Below are 26,034 nucleotides of genomic sequence, written 5' to 3' on the forward strand. Positions count from 1 at the left end.
TTGCCATAACCAACTGAGGGTTTCTAGTGGCTAATAAACAAATCTTTGTAATACTATAGGAAAAAATGTGCATCATAAAAATTGTAAACACCACAGTGTTTCACGCTCGCTCAGCTTGGTCTAATCTCAATTTACTTGACTCAAGGCTTTATTGTAGCAGCGATGTGGGTTCTTCTAACGCACCAGATCTCTCTTCCATTCAATGAACTCGGATGTGCACTTTATTTAAATTTTTTTGCAATTTGCACAAAATTGTGCGACAAAGTATAGCTACCTTTTTTTTATTTTTTTATTTTACAGCTTCTCTGCCTTTGTACAAGATCTAATGTCTTAGGTGTGTTAAGTAATTTTAACTACTACTTTTAAACTATATATTTTATTTATTTTTTAGTTGTCCTTTTTTTCTTAATGGAGCAAAAATTTAAAACCACAGAGGTGATCAAACACCAAAAGAAAGCTTTATTTGTTTGAAAAAAATACATCAATTTTGTTTGGGTACAATGGCGCACATCCGCACTATTGTCGGTTAAAGTAATACATTGCCTTATCGCAAAAAATGGCCTGATCATTAATGGGGGAAAAACCTTCCAGTGTTTAAACAATGCATTTTAGAGTGTAAAAAAAAAAAAAAAAAATCTAAAATACAAATTTGCCCTGATTGAGAAGGGTTAAAGGAGCCTATATTGTTTCCCTTTAACAGATTTGAACACTGCTGCTAAATTGAGAAACATCATTGTGTGTTGTCATGCTAAATACTTCCTTTTTCATACATTGGAGATGATAAACAATGTGATGCATTGCTCAATGTGTTTACTACCCTGAGTCAACACTAGGCAGAGGTATAAGGCCCGGTTCACACTAGTGCGATGTCAGACATCGCATGTGATTCTGACCGCATTGCTGTTCAGGCCACATGTGATGTCTGTGTGATGCAATTTCAGCCATACTAACTATGGCTGAAATCGTATCACATTCGCACCAAAATGGCTTTTTTTTATTTTTTTTGGTCCACACTGGAATCTGATCGAATGGGATCACACTTATGCGATCCGATTCCTGCACTATTTCACAGTTCACACTGCCATCTGCTGACCAATCTGGGGGTGTCGTTAACTTTACATTGACACCTGCGGTGCTTCGCAGATCTAAGTCTGAACCACTGTGTGATGCAGGAACCCTGCACTATATTCGCAGGGTTCTCGCTGCCAAACCGAAGTAATTTATCGTGAGTGTCTGATAGAATAGCAGTCAGTTTCTTGTTTACCATTATGTCATTCATATGCTTTTTAACCGCCTCAAAACTAAGCATAGTTTCCATGCCTTAGCAATAGTTAACCTGGTTGCAGCAAAGAGATGCGTAGCCAGCTGGCGCTCCAATTGGAGCAATTCAGCTATTGGTTTGCAGAGAAGAACTTCATAGGGGTCTTTTTAATGTTGGTATGAAGTATGTTGCGGAGAAGAGAGTAGACTCTGACCCATAGTCTGCATACCTTCGGGCATGTCCACCAAATGTGTGCCATGGCGCCTTCCCGAGAGCATCCTCTGAAACATAAAGGAGAGTAGTCTGGAATGAAACGGGCCAGCCTGGCCAGAATGTAGTACCATCTGTAGAGTAATTTGTAAGAATTTTCGAGAGAACATTTTTTGAGCATTTATATGGTCGTGACCTGCCAGTCCTCTGGATCTGACTGCCTCCCTAATTCTGCCTCCCACTTAAGGTGGGGAGATTGTAACAGTGTTTTTTTTTATTTTTTTTTTTTTGAGGTGATAGAGGAGTAAATTTGTGATATCAAGCCAGAGGTTTGAGGTCGGGCCCTACAGATGCTTTCAAAGGGAGTCAGAGTATAGGGGGTGGGCCTATATTTTATTAGCTGTTGGAGGAAATGTCAGAGCTGTCAGTAGATATAATGTTCTCGTAAGCGAATGTTGTGAAAGGAACGCAGGGCCTCAAATGCAATGATCCTAGTGGGGGTAAACAGAGTGAATATCCACAAATCCATTAGGAGAACTTGGGGATTATCACAGCCCAGGGGGAATAGTGGGCAGTGTAGGATTTGGAGTAGGGGAAGATGAGGAGAAATCAGACCTGTAGAGTATTTAATTGAATCGGAGGGAATGTGATGGGACGATGTCTGGGGGGGGGACCAAGGCAGAGAGGAGACTGGTATCGGATGTGAGCCAACTAGGTCAATCATGGCCCATAGTGGCATTTGTTAGTTGTCATGGAGCTGAGATAATGGGGCTATATTTGCTGCCCTTATAGTAGGCTTGCAAATTGGGAACCGATAGCCCTCCGTTGATCTTGCGGGCATATAAGATTTGCTTATTAATCCTGGGTCGGGTAGCCTTGTACATTTCTACAAAGCTAGCTGTAAAATTACCCTGATTGTCATGAACAAAGTTTAACATAATGTTTACAGTAAGACTAACACTGTTGTGTTCGTTTTTTTTTTTTTTTTTTTAGTTCCTTGATCACCTTTTAACTGGAATTGAGGATGTATGTGGTCACTATGGCCATCACCATTGGAAAGACAAGTGAGTCATGCAAAAGTCTTAATGTATAATAAATGAAAGCTAAAAGAAACCTATTAAATGGAATTCTGTTATAATATAATTAACTAGATGGAGTAAGAGAGAGTTATAACCCCTGTCAGTTGTGGTGTTTTTTTTTTTTTTTTTCCCCCCATCTGTGTCCCATTGTGGATATTTACCTTCACTTCCTGTTTCTTAGCCAAAACAGGAAGTGAGACAATCCCTGCATATTAAGGGAAAATTCACACTGGAACAGACAGCTGCCAGAGCTGATGATGGTAAACGGAACAAATGGAGGGTGAATCTCCCAAACTGGGACATTAAAGGCAATGAAAATATCACTGGGGTTCTAATCCCTCATCACTCGGTCCCATATTTAATTTTTTTTTTTTAAGTTCTTGTGCATTTTCTTTTAAGCAGAATTCAAATCTGCTATACTCTCCTCCCCTCTAAAGGCAGCTGCAAACTCCCTCACCAACGAGTACTTTTTTTTTTTCTGAAGTCATTTTCCAGGTTTGGCATCTTCAGCCATCTTGTTTGAGTGGCTGGAGATGATGTAACTTGTGCACAGGAGTCAAATCATTTTGGCATCAAAGCATGCTGAGGATGTACACTGTACTTCACATGTTCAATAGAGTGGGGTACACACTATAAGAAAATCGGGTTAACGATCGTCTTTTTCTTTTTTCACAGCAAATCAGAACTGATTTAGGGAAATTACCCCGATGAAGGAAAAGGCTTGCACTTGCCTATTTTTTACAGCGTTCAGTCATGTGATCAGCAGCCGACTTCAGGGGAGAAGAGGGGCAGCCGACAATGGGTGCCCCATGGTAAGCCCAGTCATTCCATCCATTGCGGGCACTCTTCTCTTTCCCCTGAAGCTGGCAATTGAGGAAAGCATGTGAACAGACACCAGAGTGTGCTAAGAATATAAGCATCTGCCTTCTACTGGGTTGTTATAATTAGAGTTAAAAGGGAGGAGGGAGTGGTTTTAAGTTTACTATATTCTAGCCTTGAATTCCACTTTAAAGTAAAATGAAACCTGGAATCCTACTTCTAATAAATGTCAGTAGCACCGAAGACTCATTCCTCTCCTGGAATATTTTTTACTTTTGTGTTCAGATATTTTATATAAATAAACCTGTGTGTTTAATATTATACAGAACAGACATTTTCTGTATGAATCTTAAATACATAGAATGCCTAATTTTAATTGGCGAGTTTAGACTTGAATAAAGTTCTCTGGGGGAGGCCTGACCATATAAAATATTTTCCATTAAAACTGTGCATGGGGGGGAAACTATTAAAAAAAAAAAAAAAGCTTAAAACTTGAATATTAAAACATTCTCTCATTTTCTCTACTACATAGGCTGAATCGTTTTAATAAAACTTATGTGAAGAAGTGCCTTATTGCAGGGGAGCGGTCCACAGAGCCTCAGCTCATTGCCTTTTATCACAAAATGGAGATGAAGCAGGCCATAGAATTGGTAGAGAGCGGGGGCATTGGTAAAATCCCATCCACCGTTTCTACGGTTTCCATGCAGTAAGTATGATGGACCATTTATTAATCGCCTATAAAGTGCAGCTCCAGACAACATTTTTTTGCTATGAATTGATGAGGCAATAGAAATGGTAAAAGTTATGCTTGGTGTCTGCATACATTGAATATTGTTTGTGTTTTTTTTTCTATTTTTTTTTCTTTTTTGTTTCAGTGTTTTTTTACCTGTATAATGGTTGCATGCGCTGTGTTTAGGATAGAAGCAGTTTAAGAACCATAGGATGACCACTTACTGAACACCAATTATGAGCAGTGTTGTTCAGTGCATTATTCTGAATAGATGTGAAAGCTGTTTTGTATGTGTAGGTTTATTATGACGTAGCGCTAAAAGCCACACAGCAGCTTTTATTATTTCAGTGACACTTAATCGGTAGCAGTGCAAAAACTCCTCAAGAGTCCTGGCTTCCTGCAGGAGCTTCTTTCATTCTTTACTCTGCTTAACCACACAGCTCACAATCCCTGATACCATCTTTTTATTTTTTACACACCCACTGTTTTCATCCAGCCACTTTTCTCAGTCAAGTGTGTATTTTTTGCTTTTTGGATCCCTTTTACTATATGATCTTCAGTTCGTTCAGGCCTGATTCACACCTATGCATTTTATTAGTGCGTTTTTCAGTTTTGCAGAAACGCACACAGTCCATTTAGCATTGTTTCCTATGGGTCATGTTCACATCTATGCATTTTATGGAAAGAGCCAGGGACTTTCTTTTTTCTGGTTTTTGGTTCCATAGACTTTCAATAGATCAAAAACGTGTATTGAAAAGTGCAAAAAGCACCTGGAATATGCAAACTGCAACCTGCATACGTGTGAACCAGGCCTTAATATGACCAGCATAATAAACTTTATTACCACCATACTGAATTTTTAAGTACATTTTCATATATTTATATTAAAATGGATTTCTCCTGCTATAAAGTCTGCTTCTTTTAATAACTTTTTCTCAACTAACATTATACGCTTCATTTTTTATTGTCTCAGGGTACATGGGGTTTCATATGCCCCTGCCTATAACACCTAAGATGCTTTGATGTTGTCGCTTTTCTGTTTTTGCTTCTAGGCACACATAGGAGGTTATTTACTAAAGGAAAATCCACTTTGCACTACAAGTGCAGTCTCTGTAGCTCTGAGGGGGACATGCAAGGAAAATAAACAGCATTTTAGCTTGCATGTGAGTGGGTGATAAAATCAGCAGAGCTTCCCCTCGTTTCAGAGCTTTCCCCACTGCACTTCCAGTGCAAAGTTAAATTTGCCTTTAGTAAATCAACCCCACTGTTCCTGGCCTACTTCTTCTAATGCTAGAAAAGTTTAAATTGCTACATCTTTAGTTCCTGTAGCATGTTTATATATTCAGCATCCATCAGTTTGTGGGCTGCCTTGATAAGGATGAGGCCTGGAGTTTGTATGCCTGCCTTTTTAGATAACCTTCTCTAGTGCCACTTTTAAAGTAGAGTTCTGGGCTTTTCCTATGCTATGCTTAAAAACTTGCATATAGGGATTTGAGTAGCCCAATTTTGTGTCCAGGCAGTGAGATTACATGCGAATAACTGCAGTGTCTGTTAACCTGTTGTGAATGCAGCTGTACTCGTATGCCTGTGACTCCTGGGATCAGAAATGCACCGTGTGTGTGTGTGTGTGTGTGTGTGTGTGTGTGTGTGTGTGAAAAACTAGCTGATGCGCTCAACAATTTGGTATAGCCCTCCTGCTGGCTATTAATAATTAGACTAGTCAAAGGGAGCTGCTGCTCTTTATGGATCCTCTGGGAGGCAGGAGCACATCTAGACCAAACACAAAAGCACAAAGCCGCCCTAGTGTAACTCTGCTTTAATATGGTAAAGTTGAAAACACTACAATGGTCAAACTCACATTGTGTGAAGATAGTTAAAGCATAAGGATTCCACGGTGGCCACACCTCTACAACCACCTCAAGACCCCGAAAGGGAAAGGGGGAGCCGTGGATGTTCAACCTAGCTGCCCGGATCCTGGCAGCACATCTGAGGCTGTCCATCACTATGCTCAACATGCACACCCTAATGCGCATGCGTCAGTCCAGCCAGCGCTGCTCTTCGAGGACACACAAACCCACACAAGCGGGATACAGGGGGGAAGAGAGTGAGGACGTCGCACAGTTGCCATGACAATGCATTTTGGTGGCATGGCCTCCTTCCTCAGGTCATACCCACTTACTCACCATTAACGCGAATTTATAGTATAAATTATATATTCAGCAGAAATGTGAGCCCTGCATGGTCTGCTTCAGTGCTCAGCTTCCCAGACTTTGGCTGTGGTTTCTGACAGTCATTGACTGGTTGAGATAACGGAGAGCATCCCTGTGTAAAGACCAAAGGTTGATTTTTTTTTTTTTTTGTTTTTTTTTTTTTGTTTTGTTTTTCTTCAGAAATATCCAAACTAAACCTAAGCCTGAGAGAATGCTTCCAGCATTGTCCAAGGTGAAAGAAGAGGAGATACGCAAGATCCTGCGCACAAACTTGCAAAAGACACGCCAAAGGGTAAGATGCCTAAACTTATTTTTTACAGAAAAAATAGCTATTCTGTAAATTTAAACTTGCACCCTATTTAAAAAAAAAAGCCATGTGTGGATGGGAATTTTTAATTTTTTTTTGGTTAATATGCATTCAAGAAAATCAAACAACTAGTTACAGATTTTGTCTTTTTGTTTTGTTTGGCATTGAGAAAATGGATGAGGATGACTCTAGGTGTATATCAGTTACATTGTGGAGATCCTCTTCACAATGCAACTCTCATCCTCATTCATTTTCACAATGCATTGAAAATCAATCATCTTGCTGCAGCACCACCCATCCCTCTCCACAACGCAGAACCAGCCATCCCTCCCCACAACGCAGCACCACCCATCCCTCTCCACAACACAGCGCCACCCATTCCTCTCCAACGCAGCACCACCCACGCCTAGCCTCCCTTCTTTATTATTTAACTAAACTGTTAAATTTTACGAAATGGGTAAAAAAAATCGGCCGGGAAAATCGGCATTATATATCGGCCATAGGCCGCCCTCATTTCTAAGCATCGGCTTTGGCCATAGAAAAACCCATATCGGTCGACCTCTAGTGTTAAGGCCCTGTTACAGTGCACAGTCGTCAGTCTAAAGCCAGATACACATGTACCAAAATTCAGCTGGTTCAGCAGGAACTGGCCAACGTTCCATATGTGTGCACTTTGTTCTAATTTCCGGCTTCTGTTGAATGGTCATACTGGAAAACCAGCATTTGATCTGATTTGTGTATTCTGACCACTTTCATAATGCCATATTGTGGTGGGGAAAATCACTGTATACAAAACGCTTGTGTGGATGCAGGTATCTGTCTCCCTTTTTCCCCCCCCCCCCCCCCCCCCCCCCATCAACTTGCTGGTTGAACAAAAAACAAACTGTGCATGTATACGCTGTTATACCCAGGGAACTTGTTGATAGGCAACATAATAAAGGAAAAGTATAGCCAAAGCTTGTTTGGCTGGGCTTCTCCTGTGGCTCACAGGAGTGCAATTCGTTTTGCGCTCCTGTGACCCATTTTCAGCAGAAAGCAGGCTGAAGTGCTTGGGATGCTGCAGCCACTAGTCCTTACTGAGGAATTTATCTTCGGTTACAGAGCTGTGAACTTACAAGTCCACCTGCTGATAGCTCCCATTTCTATTTATTATTATTTTATCACTTTTTTATTGTACAGTCTGTTATCATCCATATCCGCCTTCCACAGGCTGGCGCCCTTTTCCTCTATTCACATTTATCCTTTTTGGGTATTCAGGACCAATTTTTTTTCGGAGGAGCTGCCTCAACCTGTGTCCCACTTGCTTTTACTAAACACAGTAGCGCCGTAGTTTCTTATCGAGATCAAAGCAATTACTACAATCAATTTTTCAAATACAAATTGCTGAGGTTCGAGAACCACACACCATATACCAAAGACCTGCATGTACCCCTCTGGCTGCAGGTTGTGCATCAGGAACTTGGCCTTTAATGTACAGTGGGGTTGGGCTTTAAATCTAAGTCTGTTTATTTACACTTGTAATGTAACTTTGTATGCAATTGTGTTTTTTTTTTTTTGTATTTTTTTTAACTAAAATCATCTCTCCAGCTACGCTCGTACAATCGTCACACATTGGTAGCTGATCCCTATGAAGATGCCTGGAATCAGATGTTACTTCGAAGACAAAAAATTCATCAAATAGACCATAGGGTAAGTGCTTTTAATGTGAAGCAACTTTACTGAAACTAATAAAACACTGCCTTCTTTCACAAAACATACTGAATAGTTTCAGTGCTGTGGAAATTTTGCGGTCAATCCTTTTTTGTATCAATATTTTTTTATTGTATTTGAATAGCAAGACATGATACCAAACTGTAGATAAAGATCACTTTAATGAAAAATAGTTTTGAGACTTGCTGTAAAATCCTTTTTCTTGGAGTTCATTCAAGTAGGGGATGTAGTAATTCAGGTACATTGGGTTATCTATCCTGCTTCCTTCAGGAGATTAAACACTGGCAAACAAAGTTGTAAGATCGCCTAGTATACCCCGTCCCACTCCTATCCTGCTCCAGTTTTTAAGTAAAGCAGTAATAGGAGTGGATCATAAGAACCGAGGGGAAAGACCTGTTTCCTTAAATTTCCTCCGTAGACCAATATTATTATTATTATTATTATTATTATTATTTTTAACACATGTTTAAAATCCTGCTTTCAGAATTTCTATACATTTTATATGGGTGTTTGCATATTTTTTTTTTGGGGTTAGAAATTAGTTCAAAGATTCTGGAGAATAAATTAGTGGCATTTGCAATTTTTTATGCTGCAGGACTTTTGTGCATCTTCCCTAGAGAACATACTCAAATTTTATTACAAACGCAATATTATGCCCATGTTTTGTTTAAAATATAAAGTAAATGGATACCAAACATGTCGAGCCTTGAAATTCAGTGCACCTGTCCAATAGCACACATTTAAAAAAAAAAAATAATGTTTGTTATATAGGCCTGATGATTAGTAAGACCCCTTTCACACCTGTAAAGCACCTTTCTAAAGCCTCATCTGCAATCCCAATGTGAAAGCCTGAGTGCTTTCAGAGCCCTTTCACACTGTCAGTGCCTGAAAAACGCTGGTAAAGCTCTGCTAAGACCCCTTTCACACTGGAAAGTTTTTCAGGTGCTTTGGCATTAAAAAAAAAAAAAAAAAAGGCGCCTCAATTGGAAGGAGCAATTTAGGAGCGCTGTATTCAATGCTCCTAAAGCGCTGCAAAGAAGCTGCTTGCACCACTTTTTTTGATGCCCTGCCAGCGCAGCGCTTCAGTGTGAAAGCACTCTGGCTTTCACATTGGGATTGCAGATGCAGCTTCTTTCAGGCGCTTTACATGTGCTTTTTTTTAATGCTAAAGCGCCCCAGTGTGAAAGGGGTCTTAAAACCCTCAAACATGCACTACTGTGCAAAAGTGTTAGGAAAAAGTGAAAGAATGCTGTAATTTAAGAATGCTTTCAGAAATAAAATGCATTAATAGTTATTTTTATCAATGAACAAAAGAGAAATCCAGATCCACAGTGAATGTAGGCTGCCTCAAATCCTTCTGTCTCTTCGTGTAATACCAGACTGGATGCTGTTGATCAGGGCTCTGTGTGGGGGCCCAAACCATTTCTTCCAGGACTCCTTGTCCTTACATTGAAGATGGTTCTCAATGACATTGGCTGTAAGTTTGGTGTCTGCTGCAGAATTCATTTTGGGACAATCACACGCCTCCTTGATATGGCATGATGAAGTATCTGCCTGTATTTCTCAGCATTGAGGACACATTGATCCTGACCAAATTTCCATGTGTGGAAATGCAGCCCCAAACTTGCAAGTAACATTCTCAATGCCTCACTTTTGCTTGCAGACACTCAATTATTGTACTGCTTTCCAGCCCTGAACAAACTGCCTCCTGCTACAGCCAAATATTTCAAACTTTGAGTTATCGGTCCTTAAACACCTGCCTCCATTTTTCGGCACCCCAGTTCCTATGTTTTTGTGCATAGTTGAGTTGTTTAGCCTGATTTACACATCGGAAGTATGTCTATATAGTTAAAAAAAAATCATGAAGACCACAGTCATCTCCAGTCTGTGTGTGTGTGTGTGTGTGTGTGTGTGTGTGTGTGTGTGTGTGTGTGTGTGTGTGTGTGTGTGTGTGTGTGTACGTGTGTACATATTGAATCCCCTGCTGATTTTCTATGTTTGCCAACTGACAACGAAATGATCCATCTATAGTTTTAATGGTAGATTTATTTTAGCAGTGAGACAGAATAGCACTATAATAAGCACTGAAATAAGGATTTGACCCCCCTCGAGCAGCAAGATTTCTGGCTCCCAGGTGTCTTCTATACAGGTAACGACCTGATATTAGGAGCACTCTCTTAAAGGGAGTTCTCCTCCTAATCGCAGCTTGCTACCTGTATGAAACACACCTGTCCACAGAAGCAATCGGATTCCAAACTCTCCAACACGGCCAAAGAGCTGTCCAAGGATGTCAGGGACAAGAATGTAGACCTACACAAGGCTGGAATGGGCTACAAACCCATTGCCAAGCAGCTTGGTGAGGGGGTGACAACAGTTGGTGCGATTATTCACAAATGGAAGAAACTAAAATTAGCTGTCACTCTGCCTCGATTTTGGGCTCCATACAAAGATCTCACCTTGTAGAGTTCAATGATCATGAGAATGTGATGAATCAGCCCAGAACTACATGGGAGAATCTTGTAAATGATTTTAAGGCAGCTGGGACCATAGTCACCAAGAAACAATTGGTAACGCACTACGCTGTGAAGGACTGAAATCCTGCAGTGCCCGCAAGGTCCCCCTGCTCAAGAAAGCACATCTACAAGCCCGTCTGAAGTTTGCTAATGAACATCTGAATGATTCATAACTGGGTGAAAGTGTTGTGGTTCGATAAGACCAAAATCAAACTTTGACACCAACTCAACTCGCCGTGTTTGGAGGAGGAATGCTGCCTATGACCCCAAGAACACCATCCTCGCCATCAAATATGGAGTTGGCAACATTATGCTTTGGGGTGTTTTTCTGCCAAGTGGACAGGACAACTTCACTGCATCAAAGAAACAATAGATGGGGCCATATACCATCAAATCTTGGGTGAGAACCTCCTTCCCTCAGCCAGGGCATTGAAAATGGGTCATGGATGGGTATTCCAGCATGACAATGACCCAAAACACACAGCAACAAAGTAGTAGCTCAAGAAGTACATTAACCACTTGCCGTCGCCGCACCGTCATAATACGTCCACAAGGTGGCTCTCCTAGGCGAGATCACGTATTATGACGTCCTACCTTTTAGCCGCCACTAGGGGCGCACGCGAGCCGCCGGAGGCGCGCGCGCGCCCCCCGCTCGCCCCCGACTCCCGTGCGTGTGCCCGGCGGGCGCGATCGCCGCCGGGCACACGCGATCGCTCGGTACAGAGCGGGGAACGGGAGCTGTGTGTGTAAACACACAGCTCTCGTTCCTGTCAGCAGGGGAAATGCTTTTCTTCGGTTCATACAATGTATGAACCGAGGATCAGTGTTTCCCCTAGTGAGGCCACCCCCCCCCCCCACAGTAAGAACACACCCAGGCATACTTAACCCCTTCCCCGCCCCCTAGTGTTAACCCCTTCACTGCCAGTGGCATTTTTATAGTAATCTAATGCATTTTTATAGCACTGATCGCTATAAAAATGCCAATGGTCCCAAAAATGTGTCAAAAATGTCCGAAGTGTCCGCCATAATGTCGCAATACCGAAAAAAAAATCGCTGATCGCCGCCATTACTAGTAAAAAAAATATTAATAAAAATGCCATAAAAATACCCCCTATTTTGTAAACGCTATAACTTTTGCGCAAACCAATCAATAAACGCTTATTGCGATTTTTTTTTACGAAAAATATGTAGAAGAATACGTATCGGCCTAAACTGAGGAAAAAAAATGTTTTTTTATATATTTTTGGGGGATATTTATTACAGCAAAAAGTAAAAAATATTCATTTTTTTCAAAATTGTCGTTCTATTTTTGTTTATAGCGCAAAAAATAAAAAACGCAGAGGTGATCAAATACCACCAAAAGAAAGCTCTATTTGTGGGAAAAAAAGGACGCCAATTTTGTTTGGGAGCCACGTCGCACGACCGCGCAATTGTCTGTTAAAGCGACGCAGTCCCGAATCGCAAAAAGTACTCTGGTCTTTGGGCAGCAATATGGTCCGGGGGGTAAGTGGTTAACCACTTGACCACCGGGCCTATTTTGACACTTCTCTCCTTCATGTAAAAATCAAAATGTTTTTGCTGGAAAATTAATCAGAACCCCCAAACATTATATATATATATTTTTTTAGCACATCTCTCTCATGAAAAAAAATTCACAGATCTCATGCTGACAGCGGCTTTGTTTACTTCCGGGTACTGGGCCTCTGACGGTCATAGAGATGACTGGTGAATGATGCTCCAGGCATCGATCAGATATCAAACTAATATAAATAAATAATCATAAGTTCATAGAAGAACATGTGAAAAGAAAGTGTCCATGTGAGTAAAATTCCATCTGATGATAAATCTAAAGATCCAAGTCAGAAGAATCTAGATAAAGTGTTTGGATGAAGAAATGACACCAAAAGATATCCACCACCAGTGTAAGATGGCCTCTCACCTTACAGCTTCGACCCTGCCGGGTCATAAAGCATATCAGTGTGAACCACGGGTCAGATAGAAACTTCCATAGGGAACGAATGGCTATAGATGGCACCACGGATCCTAACCAGATCACTTTCCGGCAATATTAACAACATGTAACCGAAACAAAGGAGATCTAGTGCTCTCTGGTAGACTTCATTTAATTGGACAAAGTAAGCAAAGGATACACTCGCATGTTAAGACACTCTATACGCCGAGTGTCGGCTGTAACAGCGTGTAAGGCAATCGTAGGTGACGTCCTGCGTGGCTCCTCCCCCTGTACGCGTTGCGTCCTGCGTTTCTATATTTTCTAATTTTCCTTTTTATTTTCTGTTTCACGCCTGTTGTCCCCATCTAGCCATCCAGCATGTCTGGTTACTTTTACTTTCCGTTTAGCTCGGTGGCCATCTAGCTATGTCCAGGATACTAACTCCTCCTGTGAGATGCAAGTGCCGTCATTGGCTGCATCCGCAATGGGATGTGATTGGCTGACGGGTTGCTGTGGCTACATATAAATAATACACAATGGGGACATCCAGTGTGTTCTCCCTTGCCCCACGCTGAAGTCCCGCCCACGGGACGTAACGCGTACAGGGGGGAGGAGCCACGCAGGACGTCACCTACAATCGCCGCAGGCTGTTTATGCCTTACACGCTGTAACAGCTGAAACTCAGCGTATAGAGTGTCTTAACATGTGAGTGTATCTTTTGCTTACTTTGTCCAATTAAATTAAGTCTACCAGAGAGCACTAGATCTCCTTTGTTTCTGTTACATGTTGGTAATATTGCCGGATCTGGTTAGGATCCGTGGTGCCATCTATAGCCATTAGTTTCCTATGGAAGTTTCTATCTGACCCGTGGTTCACACTGATATGCTTTATGACCCGGCAGGGTCACAGCTGTAAGGTGAGAGGCCATCTTACACTGGTGGTGGATATCTTTTGGTGTAATTTCTTCATCCAAACACTTTATCTGGATTCTTCTGACTTGGATCTTTGGATTTATCATCAGATGGACTTTTACTCACATGGACACTTTTTCTTTTCTTTTCACATGTTCTTCTATGAACTTATGATTATTTATATTAGTTTGATTTTTCACCTTTTGCGCTGTACTGTTTTTACTATATAGTCTATTTGGGAATTTTTTATGAATTTGTCCTTGGTGCTGGCTTGCATATATATATATTTTGTTATTTTATTACATTTTCCAGCGCTGAATACTTTTTATTATCGATCAGATATCACCGCACAGGGTCGAGGACGTCCTATGATGTCCTCGGTTGTTAAAGCGGGGGTTCACCCCAAAATAAAGTTTTAACATTCGATTCAGGCGAGTTGTTGGAAGCACAATCGGGTGTTTTTTTGTTTTTTTTTGTTTTTTTAATCGTTGCCGTACATACCGTTTTATAGATATATGTTCTCCGCGGCTTCCGGGTATAATCTGCGGCACTGGGCGTTCCTAATTGATTGACAGGCTTCCGACCGTTGGAAACAGCACGTCACGAGTTGCCGAAAGAAGCCGGACTGCGAGTCGGCTCTACAAGGCGCCTGCGCACCGACGTTCGGCTTCTTTCGGCAACTCGTGACACGCTGTATGCGACGGTCGGAAGCCTGTCAATCAATTAGGAACGCCCAGTCCTGCAGATTATACCCGGAAGCCACGGAGAACATATATCTATAAAACGGTATGTCTGGCAACGATTTAAAAAAAAAACGCCGATTGTGCTTCTAACAACTCGCCTGAATCGAATGTTAAAATATTTTTTTTTGGGTAAACCCCCGCTTAAGATCCTGGAGTGGCCTAGCCAGTCTCCAGACCTTAATTCCATAAAAAAATATGTGGAGGGAGCTGAAGGTTCGAGTTGCCAAACGTCGGCCTCAAAAACCTTAATGACTTTTGCAAAGAGGAGTGGGTGAAAATAATCCCTGATAAGATGTGTGCAAACCTGGTGGCCAACTACAAGAAACGTCTGACCTGTGTGATTGCAAACAAGGGTTTTGCCACCAAGTCATGTTTTGCGAAGGGGTCAAATACTTATTTCATGCATTAAAATGCAAATCAATTAATAACTTTTTAGAAATGTTTTTTTTTCTGGAATTTTTTTTATATTCTGTTCTGTCTCTCCCACTGTTCATTTTTTTTTTTTTTATGCCATTAACCACTTGCCGACCTCCTCATGTAAATATACGTCAGCAGAATGGCACGGACAGGCACATGCACGTACCTATACGTCCTCTGCTTGACGCGGGTGGGGGGGTCCGATCGGGACCCCCCCCCTGGTACATGCGGCGGTCGGCAAGCCTCGGGGAGCAATCCGGGACGACACCGCGGCTATTCGTTTATAGCCGCTCCGCCGCGATCGCTCCCCGGAGCTGAAGAACGGGGAGAGCCGTATGTAAACACGGCTTCCCCGTGCTTCACTATGGCGGCGCATCGATCGAGTGATCCCTTTTTATTAGGGAGACTCGATCGATGATGTCAGTCCTACAGCCACACCCCCCTACAGTTGTAAACGCACACACACTGAACCCTAAATGTTACAGCGCCCCCTGTGTTTAACTCCAAAACTGCAACTGTCATTTTCACAATAAAGAATGCAATTTAAATGCATTTTTTGCTGTGAAAATGACAATTGTCCCAAAAATTTGTCAAAATTGTCCGAAGTGTCCGCCATAATGTCGCAGTCACGAAAAAAATCGCTGATCGCCGCCATTAGTAGTAAAAAAAAATAGAAAAATAAAAATGCAATAAAACTATCCCCTATTTTGTAAACGCTATAAAATTTTGCGCAAACCAACCGATATAAACGATTATTGCGATTTTTTTTTTTTTTTTTTACCAAAAATAGGTAGAAGAATACGTATCGGCCTAAACTGAGGAAAAACATTTTTTTTATATATGTTTTTGGGGGATATTTATTATATCAAAAAGTAAAAAATATTGCATCCTTTTTAAAATTGTCGCTCTATTTTTGTTTATAGCGCAAAAAATAAAAACCGCAGAGGTGATCAAATGCCACCAAAAGAAAGCTCTATTTGTGGGGAAAAAAGGACGCCAATTTTGTTTGGGAGCCACGTCGCACGACCGCGCAATTGTCTGTTAAAGCGACGCAGTCCCGAACTGTAAAAACCCCTTGGGTCTTTAGGCAGCATATTGGTCTGGGGCTTAAGTGGTTAAAGTTATAGACTAATCATTTCTTTGTCAGTGGGCAAACGTACAAAATCAGCAGGGGATTAAATACTACTTTCCCTCACTGTGTGTGTGTGTGTGTGTGTGTGTGTGTGTGTGTGTGTGTGTGTATACAGTGGGGATCGAATGTTTGGGCAAATTTGTATTAATGTGCAGAACGAAGCCAAGGAAAGATGGAAAAATCTCCAAAAGGTATCAAATTACAGATTAGACATTCTTATAATATGTCAAAAGTTTGATTTTATTTCCATCATTTACACTTTCAAAATGACAGAAAACAAAAAAAATGGCTTCTGCAAAAGTTTGGGCACCCTGCAGTGTTAATATCTTGTACTGCCCCCTTTGGCAAGTATCACAGCTTGTAAACGCTTTTTGTAGCCAGCCAAGAGTCTTTCAATTCTTGTTTGAGGTATCTTTGCCCATTCTTCCTTACAAAAGTCTTCCAGTTCTTTGAGATTTCTGGGCTGTCTGTCACGCACTGCTCATTTAAGGTCTATCCATAGATTTTCAATTATGTTGAGGTCAGGAGATTGTGAAGGCCATGGGAAAACCTTCAGTTTAAGCCTCTTGGTGTAATCTCCCGTGGATTTTGAGGTGTGTTTAGGACCATTATCCATTTTGTAGAAGCCATCCTCTCTTTAACTTCAGCTTTTTCACAGATGGCATCAAGTTACCATCCAAAATTTGCTGAAATTTTATTGAATCCATTTTTCCTTCTACTCGCGAAATGTTCCCTGTGCCACTGGCTGCAATACAACCCCAAAGCATGATTGATCCACCCCCATGCTTAACAGTTGGACAGAGGTTCTTTTCATTAAATTCTGTGCCCTTTCTTCTCCAAACGTACCTTTGCTCATTCCGGCCAAAAAGTTATATTTTAACCTCATCGGTCCACAGAACTTGTTTCCAAAATGCATCAGGCTTGTCTATATGTTCATTTGCAAAGTTCAAAAGCTGATTTTTGTGGTGAGGACGTAGAAGAGATTTTCTTCTGATGACTCTTCCATGAAGACCATATTTGTACAAGTATCTCTTTATAGTGGAATAGTGTACCACAACTCCAGTGTCTGCCAGATCTTTCTGGAGGGATCGTGCAGTCAAACGTGGGTTTTGAATTGCTTTTCTCACAATCCTGCAAGCTGTTCTGTCTGATATTTTTCTTGGTCTTCCTGATATTGCTTTAACTTCCACTGTTCCTGATGACTGCCATTTCTTAATTACATTCCGAACAGAGGATATTGACATCTGAAAATGCTTTGCTATCTTCTTATAGCCTTCTCCAGCTTTGTGAGCGTCAACTATTTTCAGTTTCAGTTTTCTAGACCACTGCTTAGAAGAACCCATGGTGCTGATTGTTGGGGCAAGGTCAGATGAGTCTGGGCATTTAAAACCTTTGAGATTGACATCACCTGGTCTTCCCAGACGTTGATTGAGAACAATCCATGACACTGGCAGGTCTCAGCTTTGCAAAGGGGGCAGTGCATGCTATAAATTCTGCAGGGTGCCCAAACTTTTGCAGACGCCATTTTTTTGTTTTCTGTAATTTTGAAAGTGTAAATGATGGAAATAAAATCTAACTTTTTTTTACATATTATAAGAATGTCTAATCTGTAATTTGATGCCTTTGGAGATTTTTTTCCATCTTTCCTTGGCTTTGTTATTCACATTAGTACACATTTTTACCTGGGGTGCCCAAACTTTCGATCCCCACTGTATATATATATATATATATAGAGAGAGAGAGAGAGAGAATTGTATTTAGATATAGAGATTTTTTTGACTACTATTTTAACCTGTATTGGCCATATACAGTTATTACAATTTAAATATATTTCACTATCCTAATCCTTTGACACAAAAGAATTTAAAAAAAATGTATCAATGCCCGCTGGTTGGTAATCAAAAGAAAAATACACGTTTTGTAATGGTTTAAAAATAATTCCTTATAACTATAAATATAATTATAGACATTAACTTTTATTAAAAGACCACACAGGCGCTTGTAATTGCTCTGTCTGTTCTAGGCTAATAATTATTTGACTGTTCCTGCACACAAGTTGGACTCTCCCACCCTTACCAGAGCTCGTGTGGGTTCAGGTGAGTGCAAATGATGTTGGTTATTGTGTGCCCACAGCTCAGCACTTTATGTTGAGTAATACTGTATGTGGATTATTCTGAATTCCTCTTTATTTCCGGTAATGCATGTGTGTATGCAGAGCCCCTCCTTATCACTGGTAAGGTTTTGCCCTAAGACTGTCTTTGTTGCTAGTATTATGTTTGTCCTGAGACCGCCCTTATTCCCAGTCCCATGGGAGCCCTTCATTTTTACTTGTGTGGTATATGGGGTTTTGAATTCTTTCTTGTTGGTAATATGAAGGCACGTGCTCATCTCCAGTAATGTGTGCCCAACAGACATGCCAGTTCATATAAACAAATCGCTTGGAGAACCAATGGACCTGCAAAACCTTACACTAGCTGATTATGATGTGACCTGTTTTAATCTATTTTACATGTATTTATTTTTCCTCTACGCCTTAGACCCCCTTACATTTGAGCCGAAACGAGGCTCTGAGGATGTCCCTGTGATCACCATTGACCCAGCTTCCCCTGAGTCTGTAGATATTGTGGATGAAACGCAAGAGGAGGGAGAAGATGATGGTGGGATTACAATCGTTGCACGAGAGCCACCTTCTCCAGGGGCAGATGATGTTTTTGGCGCCAGTGACAGCCCTACCACCCAAAAGTTACAGCGCTGTTTAAGTGATCCTGGACCTCAGCCTGAAGAGAACCAGCCTTTCCTGCCGAAGGACTGATCCATATTCTTTTGATGGACTGAGCCAAACAGCAATGAGACACATGACGTAGTTTTTTGCCTCAATCTTACACTCCTCACCAACACGTGTTTGTTTGTTTTTTGTTTTGTTTTTTCGCTCAAAATGCTTTTTTCTGTTTGTTTTTTCTCCACTTACATTCTCATTTCTTTTCTTTTTTTTTTGTTTGCCATTTTTTTAATATTTTTATTTTATATTTGTAACCAAAGAATTATGACCATGCAATTATTTTTTTGTATGATTTTTCATTTTATTGCCGTTTTTATATACAAGGTGAACCTATTCATTATAAATATTGATAATCATGTATGTCTGAACCAATGCAGCACTGAGCTCCTATCAAAAATATCATGCTAAGCTGAAAGACAACTGCATGTCTGTCTGTGCCTTAGGCATGGAAAACCTAAATTGCATACATTACACAGCTTCAAGAAGGCTAAACACACTTGCCAGATTTTATTTATATGAATGTATAATAGAATTGATGCACCTACAGAAATGTACTATATACATGTACACCAGCAGTTTAGTGTCTGTACATCACCACGGTACTTCAGCTTCTTGATGATTTTTTTTTATTATTATTATGCATTTTTTCTAGCTCTGGGTGCTTAGATACATGTAAGAACAGTCTGGTTATTTCTAACAAGTCTGTAACATAACCTATATCTCTCCACCAAACATCTCTATGTGGATATATTGGGGCTATACATCGCTGTCCCCCAAAAATGAATTGCATTAGTTATCCGTTCATGTTGGGGAACACATATAGCTCAAAATAAGCACTGCTTCTACAGCTGTAGAAGACAATTTATTGTGCAATAATAGCGCCAGATCTTGTGAATGCTTGTGCGAGGGAGATATGTGCATGCATCATGTGCCTTTGCTCTGCATACAGAAGATATGTCTAGGTAAAGCATTTTACAAGTGTGTACATGTTAAACGTGTGCAGAGATGCCTTTTGCGTGTTCAGTTCTCCTGCACAGTGATTTATTGCAATTTCATGTATAAAGGTGATAAGCAGTCTGGTATCTGTGAGAAATATAGAAGAGTTTTTTTTTTATTTTGGAAATAGAAAATAAATGTATGGTTTTTAAATTCTGTGTGGGTTTTTTTTTTTTTGCAAAACGTGCTATTAAATGTAAGTAAATGACCATTGTTCCCAGTAAACCCAAGTTAAAGCGGAGTTCCACCCAAAAGTTCCCCCTTACATGCCACATTAGGCATGTCATTTTTTTTTGGGGGGGGGGAGTGGGTGCTTGGTTTTGAGTGGGACTTCCTGGATCTCCGCTTAATGTAAGTTTATCTGCTCTTAAAGTAGAACAATGGCAATGGAAGTACTTCATACACTTACTTTAGGCCAGCTTGGCTCAAACGAATTGGATGCCAGCTTTGTGTGGCCATTGGTATATCTGTAGCCTACTGTTGTAGTCTTCCTTCATAAAAACAAATCATGTCTATCGTATTCTCTTGTAAAAAATCTCCAACATAAATTGGCCTTTGGGTATATTAAAGAGACAGTTTTTATGGTGGCAGCTCTCCATCGGTAAATACCGTATTTTTCGCACCATAAGACGCACTCCCCCCCCCCCCCCCATAAGACGCAGGGAAAGTGTCCCTGCATCTTATGGAGCGAATACTGAGCAGGCACTGCTGTAATGGCAGTGTCCTACACTGCCTGAAGTGAGCTGGTGATAAGGGGGGTGAGAGGTGTGGGTTGGCATGGTATCCACTGTCCATCCCTTGAGCTGTTGTGATAGAAGAGGCTGAAGGGGTGTTGCGTCTGCCCTGCCACCCTGAGCTGATCTGGGAGGGGGGGGGGTTGCTGTGTGTCCACCACCACCCAGGTATAGTGTAGCTGAGCCGATTTGATAGGGGAGCTGGTATTACTGTGTCCACCACCCACCTATAGTAGTAATATAATAAATATTTTAGTACATCATTTGGTTCAGAATATTCTTTTTTTCCTTGTTTTCCTCCTCTAAAACCTGGGTACGTCTTGTGATCAGGTGCGTCCTTATGGAGCGAAATATATGGTAGCTGTTGCGATCTACATGTTTGAAGTGTGTTTTGGTGATAAATTTATAATTTTCTCGAAATCAAGGAAAGCTAGTTTTTGCATCAATTTCCTGTGATAATCTGATATTTGTTATTAATATTCAATGTACTGAGAATATTTTGGAGCTGTTCACAATCACCCTTCCATAAAATTAAAATATAGTTGATGTACCTTCTGTAGAGTACAAGTTCCACTGGTGGATTACGGAAGATGGCTTCTTCCCATTGAGCCATAAAGAGTCCTGCCACACTAGGTGCAAATCTGTCTCCCATGGCCACTCCTGTCTTCTGTTAATATTTATGATGGTACCAAAAGTCGCTAGGTTTGAGACAAAAATCTAAATGCTTGATAAGGAATTTTCTTTGAATGCAGATTGGTGTAGTGTCTGAGCCCCCATTTTGTCTCCTCGCATGCCTGGTAGTGGTAAATAATTGTGTATAATGAAGAGACATCAGCTGTCGCCATAATCAAGGGTCCTCCATCTGTTCTTTCCTACAGTATCTGTAGAATTTGTTTAGTGTCTCTTAATTAGACTCAGGTTTTTTTGAAACGCTGGTTGGAGGTATTTATGTTTTGGTCCATTCTTGCTGCTATTGACTCTATGCCAGTTACAATAGGTCTTAGAGGGGGGTCCGTCCTATCTTTGTGGATCTTCGGTAGTGCATATATGATTGATTGGAGTCCAACATGCTTCTGGTATCAGATATTTTGCTTCCTTTTTATCAAATATATTCATCTTGAGTCCCAAATGGACAACTTGTTCCATTTCTTTCCTCCATTTTAAATATGTGATTACTTTTAATAAGGTGAGGCAAGTTTCCTCGTCATTCAATACTTTTAAGCATACCGGTATGGTATTTTTCTGAAGAATGGATGACAATACCACCCCCTCTCCGATGGTCTTATAACAAGTTTTTTTTTCTCTTAGTCAGCTCATGGATATAACTTTTGATATATTTGGGCTCTTCTATCTTGATCTTCAGATCCTTGATGTCCTGTGTAACAAGATTCTTAAAAACCTCAATACATTTTATTATCTCTTTTTATATTCGGATTAAATATGGATTTATTCCTCAAATTGCTATGTATAATCACATATTTTTAGTGCTGAGATCCTACCTTCACTGGATTGACCAGCAAGTATTTCTTGGTATTAAGTTTCGTCACATATTTTTGAACTCTAATATTTGGAATTTATCAAGATTTCTAACGGGTGCATATTTTAAACCCTTATCTAGAACCCTTATTTCCTCTTGTGTTCGTGGTATGTTGCTGAGATTGAAGATCCCTTCTCCCACTATTCTCTTTTGCTCTTGTTTTCTCTTTCCTGCTCTGTATCCTGTTTTATTGCCGGATTTGTTTTCTTCTCTACCATTTCTTCTGTTAGTCTTGGAGGATGGCATTCTGTTTCCTTCCCTAAAAAAGATCTATTGATTCCATACAACTTCCATACTGGTGCCTCTTGTGTCATCATCTTCTCTGTAGTCTCTAATAGGAGCATAATAATTATATGTGGGGGATTGGATTTTTATCATATGGTTTGTATGGTTCATGTGGTGGGCCTCTCCCTTCTCTTTTGTCCATAGTGATAAGTGGGTGCAGGACTCTTCATACTGTCTATAGGATTTCGAATGGTGCTCCCCTTGTATCGTTCGGTCCATGATTGGATCTATTGGGAGCTGGACTCTTCTTGTATTGTCTATAGGGTGGGCCTCTTGTATCTCTTGGTCCAATATTTAAACTATTCCAATTATTGTTGTATGGGCTCCTGTTCTTCTTCCAATGTTGTAGTTTCTTCCATCTCTCTTGGAGTTGTCTGTTCCCAATGTGGGGGCCTTCTCCATGTATTATAAGGAGTATTATTACTGGGTCTTCTCTGTCAATCGTCATATCTGTCTCTGGGTTTCTTCTCTTGGTTAATGCCTAACTTGTTCTCTAGGGCGATCTTCTCGGTGAGGTGGTTTAGGTATATTATGTACCGGTGTTTGATCCGTATGCTATAAGTGAACCCTCACTACTTTCTCTGGTGTAGTTTGTAGAAATGGGGTTATTGAGACAGATTTGGCTCTGCCACTTGAAAACTTGATCTTTTTTAAAATCATTAATATCGCTGGAATATTTTTTACTTTTCCTCTGTTGAACCTTTTTTGTCTTTAAGTCATTATTCAATTGTGCAGTGAGTGATAGAAATGCAGCTGTTTCCTTATGAATCTCTAGTTCTTCCTTTTTTAATTCTGCTATTGTCTAGTCAAGCTTCCTAATCTTCTTTGTTTCCTTTTCGGGAGAAATTTTAATGGCTCAAGTCCCTTTTCGTTAAAGAACCTGAACCATTCATCTACATATTCTTGATCTATAAGGCTGTCATTAAGCGGGACTTCCCACCTAAGACACCTTGGTACTATATTTACTTTATCAAAGGTGGTGACATCCCACCAGAGGCTAACTTTTTATTTTTTTCCCATGTTTTGGCCCAGTTTCCTCATTAAACTTTCCTTATTACTATTTTGCTTGGTGGTCTCACTATTAAAGACTTCATCCAAATGAATCTTTGTTCAACAAATGTAAAATGTTTCCATGACTGCTGCAAGAGTGAATAGGATCCTAAGAAAAAAAAAATGGATAAAAAGTAGTACTCTCGCACTGTCAGCTGGAACTAAATATAATGAACAACCTACTGCAGCAGATATCGTTCGGATGGCTGATACAAAGGTACAAGATAACTTCAATTTAACCACTTCCCTGCTGGGCGGTGGGTCAGTTATCCTAACTGGGCGTCATATAACGTCCAGCAAGATGGCATACCAGTCAGTGGCTCTCCCTGTCAGAGGGGGGTCTGTGCTGATAATCGGCACATTGATTATCAGCAAAACCCCCATGAGAGGTGCCACAACAGTGCCAGTCAGTGCCCATTAGGAATGCCTTTCAGTGCCCACCACAGTGACAATCCGTGCCTATCAGTGCCATTTATTAGTGTCCATCAGTTCTGCCTGTCAGTGCCCATGGGTGAAGGAGAAAACAAAACTGTATAACGGAAACAAAACTTTTCTTTTTTTTTTTTTTTTTCTTTTTTTAAACTGTTGGTCTTTTTTTAGTTTTGTTTTAGCAACAAATAAAAAACCCAGTGGTAATCAAATACCACCGAAAGGAAAGCTAGAGTTGTGGGAAGAAAATGATAAAAATTTAGTTTGGATACGGTGTTGCATGACCGCGCAATTGTCATTCAAAGTGCGAATGCGCTGAAAATTGTCCTGGGCAGGAAGGGGCAAAAGTGTCTGGTATTGAGGTGGTTAAAGTGCAAGTGATATGAATGTACAATAATCTATACTAAAGAACAAAGCAAAACAAAAAAAAAAAATCATGAACATACTTGTCACATATTGATAAATTATTGCAATACAAAAGACAGTGTAATATGTTAAATGTCCAATATGCCAGCCTAGGCACAGATGGCAGTGAAAATGGTTAAAAGTCTAAAGTGTCAGCCTAGGCATACACAACAAACCAAAAGTGAAAATACATAAAACAATCTAAAGTTGATGAATATGTGATGGTTCCTTTCACCATGGCTAGTGAATAAATGTCTGCTCCAGACAGCCTCCAGGGGTCCTCTCCAATGGGTCTAGCAGTGATTCCTTAGGATGGATACAGCCTCCTGTAAGGATACCTCAGTCCCAGTGAGGCTGGGTTCACACTACGATTTTCCCGTCCGTCAGCCGCATACGATTTATATGAAAAAACGTATGCGGCTGAAACGGACGTAAACGTATGGAACCGCACATATGTGCGTTTTCCATTGACTTTAATGTTAAAAAAAAAACGTATGCGTTTGCCATACGGTTTCAAAAACGGCAGCAAAACCGTGGTTGAACACGGTTTTGCGTACTGTTAAAAAACGTTTTGCCAGCAAATCGTACGCACCCGGATGCATCTGAGTGCATACGATTTGCAATGCATTGTCTATGTATGCGTTTTCCTGTACGGGCCCGTACGTTTTCAATACTGAAATCGTATGCGGCTGACGGACGGGAAAATCGTAGTGTGAACCCAGCCTGATAGAGGTGGAAGAAAGATCCTAGATGATGTAATAATGTTTTAACAAGGCTCTTTATTAAGATAAAACGTAGAGCTCATACACTCTCACTTTTTTTTATATAAAAAAAAAAAAAAAAATCCACAAGCTCGTATTCCTTGTGTCACTTCTGGTTTTGCCTATCACTCAATTCTGACATGCATCGTCATGCCCATACAGAATAGCATTTTTAAGACGGAGGGATGGTCAACAAGAACGATGATATTCATTTTAGTTACAGTATATGACCTATTGCCCATTTTATTTTTTTCCTTCTCGACCATATTTCTGTGTATTTATTATTTATAACCCGTGTGGCCAGCCTCCATGACCACAGCATCTAGCCCCATATTAAGGAGTATGTTTGTTCTTAAGACTTTGTGCTGTTCAAAAGCACATTTTTCTATTGCTATAAGTTTGAGTTCAGCATGCCATTCTGACAATGTGCGGGCTGTAATGGAAACTGGTTTCGATACTACATTCTACGGCCTGCAAATAAAGATCATTTTACTGCAAGGGAAGTGTGTAAGTCTTGGTCTTTGTTTTCAAAGCGGCACAATTTACATGTAAGTGGACTATTGCTTAAAGTGATACTGAAGTCTCAGATTTATTTTTCCTTTAAAAATGACCATGTAATACCTGCTGGTTTTGCACAGAGCAGCCTAGATCCTCCTCTTCTCAGGTCCCTCACTGGCACTCCTGCCAAAATGCCCCCACAAGAAGCAGCTTGCTTATGGGGGCACCCGAGCTGCCACTCTGTGTGTTCCTTCAGACACAGAGCTGTGGTTTGGCCCTGCCCCCTCTCTCCTCATTGGCTCACTGACTTTGACAGCAGCAGAGAGACAGAGAGGTGGGAGTGTTTAGTGTACAGAAGTCGCACTCACAAATGATGTCTCCCCCAGGCTCAGGCAGCAGCCTAGCAGCAAGGATCAGCTTTGTCTACTGTTTCAAATCTGTTGCAAAGCACCCACAGAACCCCTTTTACAGGTACAGGGCTATCCCACTGCACGCCTGGGGTTGGTGTGTGGGGCTGGGCAGACACAGGAGATAGTATGGGAGCAGGGCCGGTGCTACCACTAGGCG

General features: G+C 40.7%; 1 protein-coding gene across 2 annotated transcripts in view; it reads left to right on the top strand.

The window, feature by feature from the left end:
- Window positions 1-18,966, top strand: part of SLC9A1 (solute carrier family 9 member A1) — an 85,288-nt gene extending 66,322 nt beyond the window's left edge. Inside the window, exons 7-12 of one of the 2 annotated variants that reach the window (XM_040337993.1) lie at window positions 2,465-2,535; window positions 3,902-4,075; window positions 6,490-6,601; window positions 8,204-8,305; window positions 18,017-18,089; window positions 18,531-18,966. In XM_040337993.1, the coding sequence (XP_040193927.1) occupies window positions 2,465-2,535; window positions 3,902-4,075; window positions 6,490-6,601; window positions 8,204-8,305; window positions 18,017-18,089; window positions 18,531-18,805 (807 nt within the window). In that variant the 3' untranslated portion in view covers window positions 18,806-18,966. The remainder of the gene's footprint in view (window positions 1-2,464; window positions 2,536-3,901; window positions 4,076-6,489; window positions 6,602-8,203; window positions 8,306-18,016; window positions 18,090-18,530) is intronic. The other variant, XM_040337995.1, reaches the window with a different exon arrangement.
- The last annotated feature ends 7,068 nt before the right edge of the window (window positions 18,967-26,034 follow it).

Source organism: Rana temporaria, chromosome 2 (assembly GCF_905171775.1).
Source record: "Rana temporaria chromosome 2, aRanTem1.1, whole genome shotgun sequence".
Taxonomy (NCBI): domain Eukaryota; kingdom Metazoa; phylum Chordata; class Amphibia; order Anura; family Ranidae; genus Rana; species Rana temporaria.